Source organism: Humulus lupulus, chromosome X (assembly GCF_963169125.1).
Source record: "Humulus lupulus chromosome X, drHumLupu1.1, whole genome shotgun sequence".
NCBI lineage: Eukaryota > Viridiplantae > Streptophyta > Magnoliopsida > Rosales > Cannabaceae > Humulus > Humulus lupulus.
Window position 1 is genome coordinate 102,593,689 of NC_084802.1, and position 11,221 is coordinate 102,604,909.

Consider the following 11,221-nt stretch of genomic DNA (forward strand, 5'->3'; position numbering starts at 1 on the left):
ACGTCATGCACGAGTAGGAGTTTGGGGGGCAAATGTTGTACCCTAAAAATAAGTGTGGATTCAATCAGTCAGCTAGGGGTACAACTGGCAAATACACACGTGGAAAAAGTAGGCGAGTAGAACATCTAGCTAACATTGATGTGAGCAGCTCAAGTTAGGACTTGGCAGTGTGACATGTGGATAATCTCTAGTTCACCTCTCAGGACAATAATCTAGTTCGAGACATGTAATGGACATATCGCCTTTAGGATGCTCTGAAGTTAATCCGAACTAAAGTTCGAACACTCTTCGATCATCAGCTTGATTAAGATGTTCAGCTCATGGAAACCTGGTCATGACGCACAATGAAGGATCCCGAAAGACTTGGAGGCTCTTTATACGCTCATTAATGTCCAGGATGTATTACACATTTATTGCCCGAGATAACGAGAGTAATTTCCATAAGCAATTGTACCCCTATGTAAATGGGAATTATCTTGATTAATTGTTTACCATATTTATGAACACGGTTATCCAAACCTGTCCAGGAATATCCACTATAAATATCAGGAAAACTGGACAGGAAAAGGGACTGCTTTTTGTAATACAGAAACTCTGCAAAAATTGTGAGAGAATAATAATATTGTCTTGTGGACTAGATGGATTTTAACCACTTAACCACGTAAAATTGTGAGTGTGAGAAGTTGTTCATATAATTCATTACGGTTTAGAAAATAGCACTAATATCTTTGTTATTGGATTTCTTAATCTACTGTTAGTGAAAAACTACGTCAACAAGGTTGATAGCAAAAAAGACAGTCAACAAGGTTCTTATTAATTTTTTATTTTAGTTCATATTTTAAAAAATATATATTAAATTAAATATATGTTTTTGAGTATTTTGAAATATAAGGTTGGTTTGGATTTCTTGGTTAGTTTTTAATTTGTATATTGTTAATATGAGATTTGAGCTTATTTAATTAGTTAAATTTATTTTAAGTTTTATTTATTTATTTTAATTTTTTAATTTAAATTCAGATTTATTGTTTTATTATTTATATTTTTAATAATGTAATTTAATTTTTTTTAATCTATTTTAAATTAAAATGATTTTTATATATTAAATTAATTTAAATATCTTTATTGATTTTTTAATTTAAAATAATTAAAAATTAATGATGTGGTATTGGCTTAAGATGACCACATCTATCCATGCTAGCAATTAAGAGCCAAAACAAACAGAATGTGTGAATCTGCTAATGGAATAGGGGATTAGGAGGTTTTACCATTTTAAAAAATGAATTGGGGGTAAGTGTAGTAAAAAGTAAAGATAATGGAGTTTTACTGCCAATTACTCTAATTTAAAAACATACCAAATTTAATAATTCTTTTCAAAATTATGGTTCTCATTTAATTGGGACTAAAAGACCCCTCACACAAATTTTCTCTTCTATCTCTTGGTTTCTACTTTCTCTCTCTCTATCTATCTCACTCTCTTACTCTTACCATATGGTGGCAGAGCACCACATCCCCACGAACACCAACATCGTTTCGGCCATTAACGCCACCTTCGCTCACCATCCACCACCACCATATCATTCAATTTTTTTAACGATTAAAATTCCAATCCAAAACTTAAATCCACGAATATGTTTACATAAAACACTAATTTATATGTTTTCGAACACATATACATAAATTTTTGGTTTCAATCGCAATTTTTATATATATATATATATATATTTATTTTTCAAATTTGAAAATTTGAAATCTGTAAAATTTCGAGCAAAAATGATGGTTTGTAATAGTCCCATAAAAATTTGGCCTCTAAACTCAAATTCTCATAGGACCACCATTAACCATCGTTATAGCCTTTAAAATCAAGTTTTTATGGGACCATAATTTGTAGCATTGTTTTGGCTTCTAAAATCAAGTTTTCATGGGACATCGTTAACCATCACTTTTAGCATTGTTTTGGTCTCTAAAATCAAGTTTCATGAGATCATTGTTCAACATCCTTAATCATCGTTGCATAAAAGTTGATAAAATTTTTGGTGATACATAACTATTCACTCAGTTGTCAATTTGTGGTGATTTTTTTTATTTTAGTATTTTTTTTAGATCTACACGTTTTGTAGAACGTTAAATTTGGAGTGTATAACCTCAAAATTTGAGATCTATCCATTTGAGGCTATAATGAAGACTGAGACTTGAATAGTCGAAATTTTAGATTCTATACATTTTAAATGCGTAGATCTAAAAAAAATATAAAAAAAACGATAACCAAGTGAAAGTTATGCATCATCAAAGCTTTTATCAAATTTTATGTAAACGATGGTTCACGATGGTCCTGTGAAAACTTGATTTAGAGACCAAAACAATGTTAAAAATGATAGACAACGATAGTTTCATCATGAAAACTTGATTTTAGATGTCAAAGCGATACTTAATGATGGTCACATGAAAAATTAATTTAGATGTCAAATTTTCATTGAACCATCATAAATCATTATTTTTTGCTCGAAATTTTATAGATTTCAGATTTTTAGATTTGAAAGAAAAAAAAAAAATAGCGATGAAAACCAAAAATTTATGCATAAATGGGTTCAAAAACATATAAATTAGCATCTTAGGTAAACATTTTCATAAATTTAAGTTTTAAATTGTAATTTTAATAATTAAAAGAACATTGAATGATATGGTGGTGAATGGCGAGGGAAGGTGTCGTTATTGGTGGGGATGTGGTGCTCTGCCATTGAGGATAGAGAGAGAACAAACAAAGAGAAGAAAATTTGTGATTATTTTAGTTCTAACTTTATGCGGAAGCATAATTTCCCCTTTTTTAATCATCATATTAATCTCTGTGCCATTACTTGTATTGTTTAAAACGAGTTTCCATTAGGAACCAGCACCATTAAAGAATATACAAAAATCGAGCAATAAACCAAAATCGAATAGTGAGAGACAGTTAAAAGTGATTCCATTTTCGGGTTCCAATTCCAAAAGACATTAAAGAATATAACCATCTGCAAGAAGGTCCAAAAAAGAAAGAGGTGTGTTTAACTACTAGTAAATATTGATTGAAGCTTTGAATGGCTTCAGTGAACCAAAAATAAAAATATCTAATCACTAGATTATTATTAATAACTAATATTTATACAAATGAGAGGAAAACACTCCAGCATTCTATATACACAATCTGTACATGGATTCTCTCAGTTCATCAGGTTAAAACATTATTAGGTTAAAAACAGCACATGTGGTAGATATTAAAAGAAGAGGTCATAGTGGGTTCTAAAGCATTATAAAGGACACCCGAATTACCATTTTAATATAAATTCGTCAGATTGTTATCACCATTTGCCCTCTGATAATAATTCCACCGGGGCAGGCTAAATTCAGTTCCCCAGCTTAAAAAGATAGGAGATCGTGATACCGGCGTCAGTTTGTTGTCAGCAAGATCAAAATGCTTTACAGAGATTGTTAGCATTTAGGTTAGATGAACGCTGCTGCTCAATTGGACCTGTGGGAACACACAATCTGCTCCTTTTTGGCTCAGAGATTCTCACCCGTGAAACTGCAGTGGCCAGTGCATCTACCAGCTCACTATCATCCTGATCTGCTGACTTGCAACTATCAGAAGAAGAAAATGAACTTGAATTATCATTGAAAGAACCATCTTCAATCCTGATTCGATCAAATTTTAATCTGGATCTAATAGCATGTTGACGGGAAGGTGCTCCAAGTTGGTTCTTCATTCTAGTCTTCAAAGGAAGTGTTTTTAAGGTACGCGCAGTATAGAATAGTATCCATGGATGTCCTGCATCAGTCATATGAACAAAGAAAGTCAAATCAATATCCAAATTTCAACCACTTTCCATAACAAAATAAACTGGTTACAAAGGACAAGCATGCATCGTACCAAAATTAAAATGATCGTATAAAAAGGAAAAGGAGAAAAATTCAAGAATAGGGCAAAATACAGGAACTTCCATATGGTTTGTTTTGGTTGTAGGGTCAGATTCTCAAAATTAACCACTTAAATACAAGTTCTAAACGTGACCATACCCATATTTTTTATAAATGCTTTAACCCAGAGCAGGCAGCATTCAACTACGCTATATTCCAAAAGCATCATTTAGCTTGAACCTTCACAAATGAAACAGGTGGGTACATCGAAATAAACTAGTCAATAAACTTATGCAGAACTTTAACTTACTTAAAACTTCATCAGCTGTAATTCTTGCAGAGACATCCCTTGTCAGCATCCTTCCAATAAGATCTCGTGCAGGTTTAGATACTGATTCCCAAACCCCAGTGTGGAAATCAAGCTTCACAGTCTTAATTGCCTCAAAAACTCCTACGGAGTCTCCTTTAAATGGCAGGGCACCCACCAGAAGAACGTGTAGCAGAACACCAGCACTCCAGATATCTACCTTCTCAGAATATTTTCCTGTCAAAACCTCTGGTGCAACATAAGCAGGACTTCCAGCTAACCCAGTCAAATGCTGACCTGTAGTGACCATGGAAAAAATTCCAGATTTTAACTATTTCAGAGAGATGCTATATACATTGAAAGCCTAGATTTCAACACAATATGCAGACAACTTGCAAATACTAAATTCATATTAAAGAATTTAGCAAGTAGTGAAACTTTGGCATTGTTACTAGTAATTTAATGTCCATCACATTAGCATGAAATCTAAATCCCCTATTATGGTACTATAAACAAAAAACAAAAAAAACTAGAGTTCCTGGCAGACAAACTTAACCAAAACCTTTCAGATGGGATTTAGGAAAGAACAAACTAGGTCTCTTAAGTGGGGCTTCACTGGGTACTCATAGTGGCCAACCTAGATAAAGATTCACAAGGGCACCATCCTACATGGCATGGAGGGCCAAACAAATAACCTGCAAACTTTAAAGATCCATTCAGGAAATGACTTATGAACTCTTCTAAATTGGTAATCATTTGTAAACAGCACATACTGGACAGATTTATTACAAATGTTCCAACATACAAGTACCTGGAGAAAGAAAAGCGCCAAATGCAATCAAACATAAACAGCATGTATGGAGGGAAAAAACCACAACTTGTCAATCTGTGGAGGATACTTTTAGGAAACAACTGATTAACTCTTCTAAATTGTTAATTGTTTCCAATATTAGACATATATGTTACATATGTTTCAACATAAAAGTAAAAATCAATGTTTAAAATACCGCTTTTACGCCTGGCGTTTTGTTTTTATGAGGCGAGGCGTATGCCTCAAGGCGCATTGAGGCGTAAGCCTCAAATATTTAATTAAAAAAATATTTTTAAAACACCTAAAGATATAAAGTAAGATGGATGTGTTTTACAAAACTCAAACATAGAATAAGAAATGTCATAAAACTTAAACATACCATAAAATGTATCATAAAACTCAAACATACCATACAATATATCATAAAACTCAAACATAAATATCTCATAAATTATCTAAATTTCTAAAATAAAGTTAACTTTTGTTTCTAGAACTAGAATCCTAGATTCTACTATCCTAGAACAAACTTTTGATCAGTTTTTTTGGGCCTATTTAGATTAGTTGTGTTTTAATTTGATTTTGGACCTTTTGGGCATAAAAAAGCCTCACCCCTGAGGTGTATGCCTCTCTCAATGTAAGCCTCAGCTGCCCCAACTCAGCGCCTCACTACTGTGAGGCGTACACCTCACCTTTGCTAAGAAAGGCACACACCTCACCTCTACTAAGTAAGGCGCATGCCTTGGTGCGTTTTTTTTCCACCTCAAAACCTCCTTTTTAAACATTGGTAAAAATATCTACATGTAAAAATAAGAGTTATCAAATGCATACAGCAGAGAGTAATATACGTGTATATGTTACTGACCATCTGTTATTCTCATGCCAAGCCCAAAATCGGCAAGCTTTATCTTTCCCGAAGTTGTAAGAAGAATATTCTCAGGCTTTATGTCTCTATGAACAACCCCCATATCATGACAGTACTTGACAACTGACATGACTTCCTTGAATACATTAGCAGCACGGTGTTCTGAATATCGACCCTCTCCCAAAATCTGATCAATCAAGCGTCCCCCAGAGCACAACTCCATGACAAGATGAAAAGACTCGGAATCCTCATACACCGCTTGTAACGTGACAACTCCAGGATGACCAGATAAATGTTGCATTATCTCCACCTCTTTATGAACTGTTTCCTCTCCCTTCTTCAAAGTCTTACATGCAAATTCTGCACCACTAGCCCTAGATCGACACAATCGAACTGAACCAAACTTTCCATGACCGATTGTGGCACCTGATACATAGTCATTTTCTATCTTATTCTTCCTACCCGTTTGAGTAGCGACATCGATGCAACCGATTTTTCTCTTAACACCCCTCCCAGGTGTGCCTAAAGATGAAGCCCCGCAAGGTGGTGCAGTAGCAACACCTGCAAGCCTACTTTTATAGGAAGCAACTGGCTCGTTACTAGAATCTTCTTTACACCTCTTCCTCAGCCTAGTATAATCCTCTAATGAATAATGCGAGGTAATAATCGATGATTGTGAATGGTGGGTTGAAGATAGAATTTCTGGTACATTAGGACATGGGTCTGTTTCACTTCCTTTCCTCTTCTTCCTCATCAATTATGAATTTCTACAAAGAACCGCGCGTAAATTGCATAGATATCCGAAGACACTATTCTGGGTTCCGATTCTAAATCAAGATGAAAGAAAAAAATACATAGTTTAGCGAACTGATCTAATTAACTCATAGTTACCCATATAGTAGAAGAATATATGAAAAGCGAAATAAAACATTGATAAAAAGGAGCACCTTCCCCAGTTTTTTTTTCCAACTAAAAAAGGACCACAAAAATCCACTCAGCCAAATTTCACCATAATACCCACGGGAAAATGGGGGGCAAAATCAGGATAAGAAGGAAATAAAAAATCAAAACCCATCTACAAAATCAAATCACTAAATTAATATTTCTCAACAACTAAACGACGCAACAAATACCAAAAACCAAATCACCCCAATTATCGAATTACTATCAGAAAACCCAAATATCTAGCGTAAGAAAAAAAACTTACTTTGTGCAATAAACCAATGTCGTTTCGATTTCAATGTTCCAGGAAGAGAGAATAGAGATGCAGAAATCAGCGAGGATGGACAAGTACAGAAACAAATTTCAGAAATATTTAGATAGCAAGGTGGAAGATCGAGGCTGAAACCCTAGAAATATCATGTTACGGTATTTGGGGAAGATTTTACATAACGATGCAAAAGATCCCACAAAAGCTAGAAAAAGTAAGGTAGAGTGGATATAAGATAGAGAGAACTAAATAAATGAATGAATAAAAAAGAGATATTTTTTTTTAAGAGAAAATATAAAGAGGGGGTTTATTAAAGGGCTTTTTATTTATTTAATTTATTTATCGCAAGTCTCGAAATTCTTGTATTTGTAAAGTAATAATTAATTATACATACAAAACGAGCTCAACGAGTCAACAAGAATTACTTTGCGTATCGTGACTTGACAGGTGGAGAGATCATGTGTGGCGCAGGTACACGAGAGAACCGTGGAGAGCGGGATGGTGATTGGGTGGAAGTGGGTAGCGTTGACTTTTTGACTTTGGTCTCGGTAATATCGCCTGGATTGGGGTATAAAGTTGAAAATAGTGAAAGGGAAAGCATGTGGGGTGGTGTGGGGTGGGGTGGGGTGGGGTGGGGGCACACAGTAACCGAGGTGCACGTGGGAATCATGCATCTCTGCGGTTGGTCGGTCTACAATGAATAAAGGGCAGATTGTTGAGTGTGACACGCTAAGTGAATCTATTGGCTTTTGTACGGTTTGCTGTGTTGTACGGAATACCTGCCCACACTACTCATTTATTTTATGTTACTGTTGTTACACGGAACTTTTTCTTTTCCTGTTTCTGAAACTAAGTTTTTCTTTTTCGTTTAGGTTAAATCTGGTAATAAAAAAAAATTAATGTTTATAATATAAAATAATTACAAAAATCAGCTGCGAAATTTTATTTACAAAATTAACTTGTCATGTAATAAAAGAACATCGGATTCTAAAAATAATATTCTTGAAAATTTTTCCTAAAATTCCAATTTTTGATGTTTTTTTGGTTTAAAAAAAGTAAAATTTTAATTATTTAAAATATTAATAAATTATCAATTAGTTATTTTTTCATAAAATTTTTTTATTTTTATAACATATTATTTTATATATATTTTAGCTACTTCTAATACTTATTTTTTTAATTTTTTTATCTTAAGACACTAATTAGTCATTTTGAAGTTATATTATAGTATATTATTACTTAAGATAATTTTACGTTGTCAATTAGTCATTTTTTAGAAACTAATGAGTTATAATAAAATATAACAAATTATTATATAGCTTATTATTAAAAGTTACTTTAGTAAACTATACAGTAATTTTTTTATATTTTATTTAAAAATTATCAAACAATATCCTAAATAATCTAGTTTAAAAAAGTTACTTTAAATATTTTTAAATAAATCTAAGTTGTTTAGAATACAATATAGTATATTTTAAATATAAAATAAGAATACAAATTTTAGTATATTAAATTTTGATCAAGTTTAAAATTTAGTTATTTTTTTGTCAACACAATATAATAAAAAAACTAAAAAATTATTTTTTATTTTGGTCATCTTCTCCGGCGATGGCAAAAAAATATATACTTCCCACATATCAAAATAATCACATTGAAGAGTATGTGGCGATGGTAACACTTTTGAGCACAACCGACTAGCGATGTAGCTGGAATTTTATTTTTAAGTTTTAGAATGAAAAAAAAAAAGAGAAAAAAGAAATGTATAGATTTGAAGAAAGAGAAAAAAAATAACAAAAAAACTTGTTTTAAGGTTAGATTACTGTATATATGCAAATAATTATTTATATGTGATTTTTGTAAATAAAATTTAAATAATGTTGATATAATTAATCCTAAAAGAAGACATTTGAATTGATAGAGTTATTATGGTATTAATTAATTATTGTAAATGTACATTTATAGCTTTTTAAGGTAATTTCGATATTGATTTTGGAAGATTAAACCTCATTCTTCTATTTATGCTCTCTCTCCCCAAATAATTAATTTTTAATCTCCTTCCTACCATTTCCATCATTCTCAAATTCTCTTCCCAAATATGATCTATAAAAGAAAGTCTAAAGAATGAGTAACATCATTCTTAACATTATGTTTTGTTATTAAAATAAGAAAGAAAGAAAAATTAAAAGAACAAGATGTGAGTGATTGAGAAAAATAAGTTATTTAATATGAAATAAATATTAGAGAATATATTTTTCAATAGGATATATAGAAATCAAGACACAACTCTAACCACCAAATACAATAGACAATGTGTTTTGTACGCCCTAAATACCCGCACACTTTGACGAGCTAGAGAATGGCCTAATTCGATCTGCCACGTGTCAACCGTCCACCCGGAGCTGTTTATTACAGGCCTCTATCTAGCCAGCCCGAGCTGGTTAGAGATTTAGCTGCTACTTGGAGCCATCGTGTCAGCAATATGAGTGTCACGAGCTGGCACCGCATTAAGCTTGTGATGTGGCAGAGAACTGACACCCGAGTCCTTGTAAAGTCAACCACGCAATATAAACGTGTGTATATCAGACATCACGTGTCTGTTCTATTCCTGATTTCTCAAATGCGCAGTATAAATGTGCTTGTTCGGACATCCCACATCTGATTTGGGCCATGCGGCCCATTACCCACCCTTACCTATTGATTAGACCTCACTTCACTGTAAGGTTTAGGAATTAATCATCAGTGTCACAGAGATGACGTGAAAGATAAAGAGATCATGGGATGACCCCATTGCCAACCCAGATATCATCTTCCTATAAATACCAAGACCCTGGGTAGTGCAAGGGGTTGGCACATTTTTGTAAAGAAGCACTTTGTAAGAAATAGTCAAGAGATATCAATAATATCGACTGGTGGACTAGAGGGATTTTAACCTTCGAACCACCTAAAAAAAGAGGAGTGACCATCTTCCCATGCTATTAGTTTCCCAAGTCTAGATTACAATTCTTTTCATATTACGGTTTACCAATTTGCACTAATCCATCCTACTTATTCGTATAATTATCTGTTGGCGAAAAACCGCGTCAACATGTTTAATTAAAATAAATGTTACAAGTTAATTGCTAAAAATATAAATAAATAGAAAGGATGTAGAAGAAGTAGAGGAGAAGAAGATTACAAACTCAAAGCAAAATAGTACATGCAAATGTAAAGATCAAAGAAGAACATAAAGAAAGAAATAAGAACAATAGTAAATAGAAAACAAAGTAAAAATAACAAGAACACTCTAACACTCACATAATCAAAGTGTAGAGTAGTGGGGATCACCAACTTGAACAAGGTTCAAGACCTTTGTCCAAAAACTTATTTCTCTCTATTCTCTAAGCATTAAGGGACTCTCAAGTGAGCATTAGGCTCTTATTTATAGAGTTTTGAGACATTTTTTTAATTTTAAATTCCACCAACTCCCTTGGCTGTTACTCATGTTTAATTGGATGTTTATGAAATTATAATGAATAATTGGGAGTTACTTGGGATGTTAAAACCGTTCAAATTGGAAAAGATGCAAATTTGGATTTGGCTGCCAGCACCCTAGGCCGCGGCCAGGGACATTCACGATCGTTGTTGTTGGTCCCTGACTTCTAGGCCATGGACTGGGATGCTAGTGGTCGCGGCCAGTGGGCTGTTACAGCCTCTAATTTTGCACTTTTCTAAAAACATCACAATCCCTTTCCCACTTTATTTTCTAACCTCCATACACATTATGGGAGTTAAAAACATATCTTCAACTATCATATCACATTATGGCTTAGTGAAATTAAATCTCAAATGTGTAACTCTCAATCTACACATTATTGAGTAATATTTTAGAGTTACAAATTTGTAGTTGAATTTGTAACTCCAAATATGTTACACTTGGACACACATATGTCCAATTTTGTAACTCTCAATATTATGTTACAAGGCGTGACAAATCACATTTTGTCACATTATTTAATCTATCATTATATTATATAAAATAATATAACATTCTCCCACTTAGAATAAATAATCACATTTTGTAACACTTATTTAATCAATCAAACATTATATTAAAATATAAAATTTCCCCACTTAATTATATAATTACTCTTTCAATAGGAGTCA

At 32.9% G+C, this 11,221-nt stretch overlaps 1 protein-coding gene across 1 annotated transcript; it reads right to left on the reverse strand.

The window, feature by feature from the left end:
* Positions 1-3,092: 3,092 nt before the first annotated feature.
* On the reverse strand, positions 3,093-7,341 carry LOC133807197 (serine/threonine-protein kinase PEPKR2). The gene is made up of 4 exons (XM_062245375.1): positions 7,076-7,341; positions 5,869-6,695; positions 4,199-4,492; positions 3,093-3,799 (listed from the first exon to the last, which is right to left on the reverse strand). Exons 2-4 carry the CDS (start codon positions 6,620-6,622, stop codon positions 3,441-3,443), a joined length of 1,407 nt encoding a protein of 468 aa, XP_062101359.1. The 5' UTR covers positions 6,623-6,695; positions 7,076-7,341; the 3' UTR covers positions 3,093-3,440.
* Between the last annotated feature and the right edge of the window lie 3,880 nt (positions 7,342-11,221).

Excerpts from the sequence above, each read along its gene's own strand:
- LOC133807197 (XM_062245375.1), bottom strand. The coding sequence starts at position 6,622 with ATGAGGAAGAAGAGGAAAGGAAGTGAAACAGACCCATGTCCTAATGTA. Across the intron at positions 4,493-5,868 it reads TGGCATGAGAATAACAGATG|GTCAGCATTTGACTGGGTTA; the intron begins GTCAGTAACATA and ends TGGTCACTACAG. Across the intron at positions 3,800-4,198 it reads TACAGCTGATGAAGTTTTAA|GACATCCATGGATACTATTC; the intron begins GTAAGTTAAAGT and ends TGACTGATGCAG.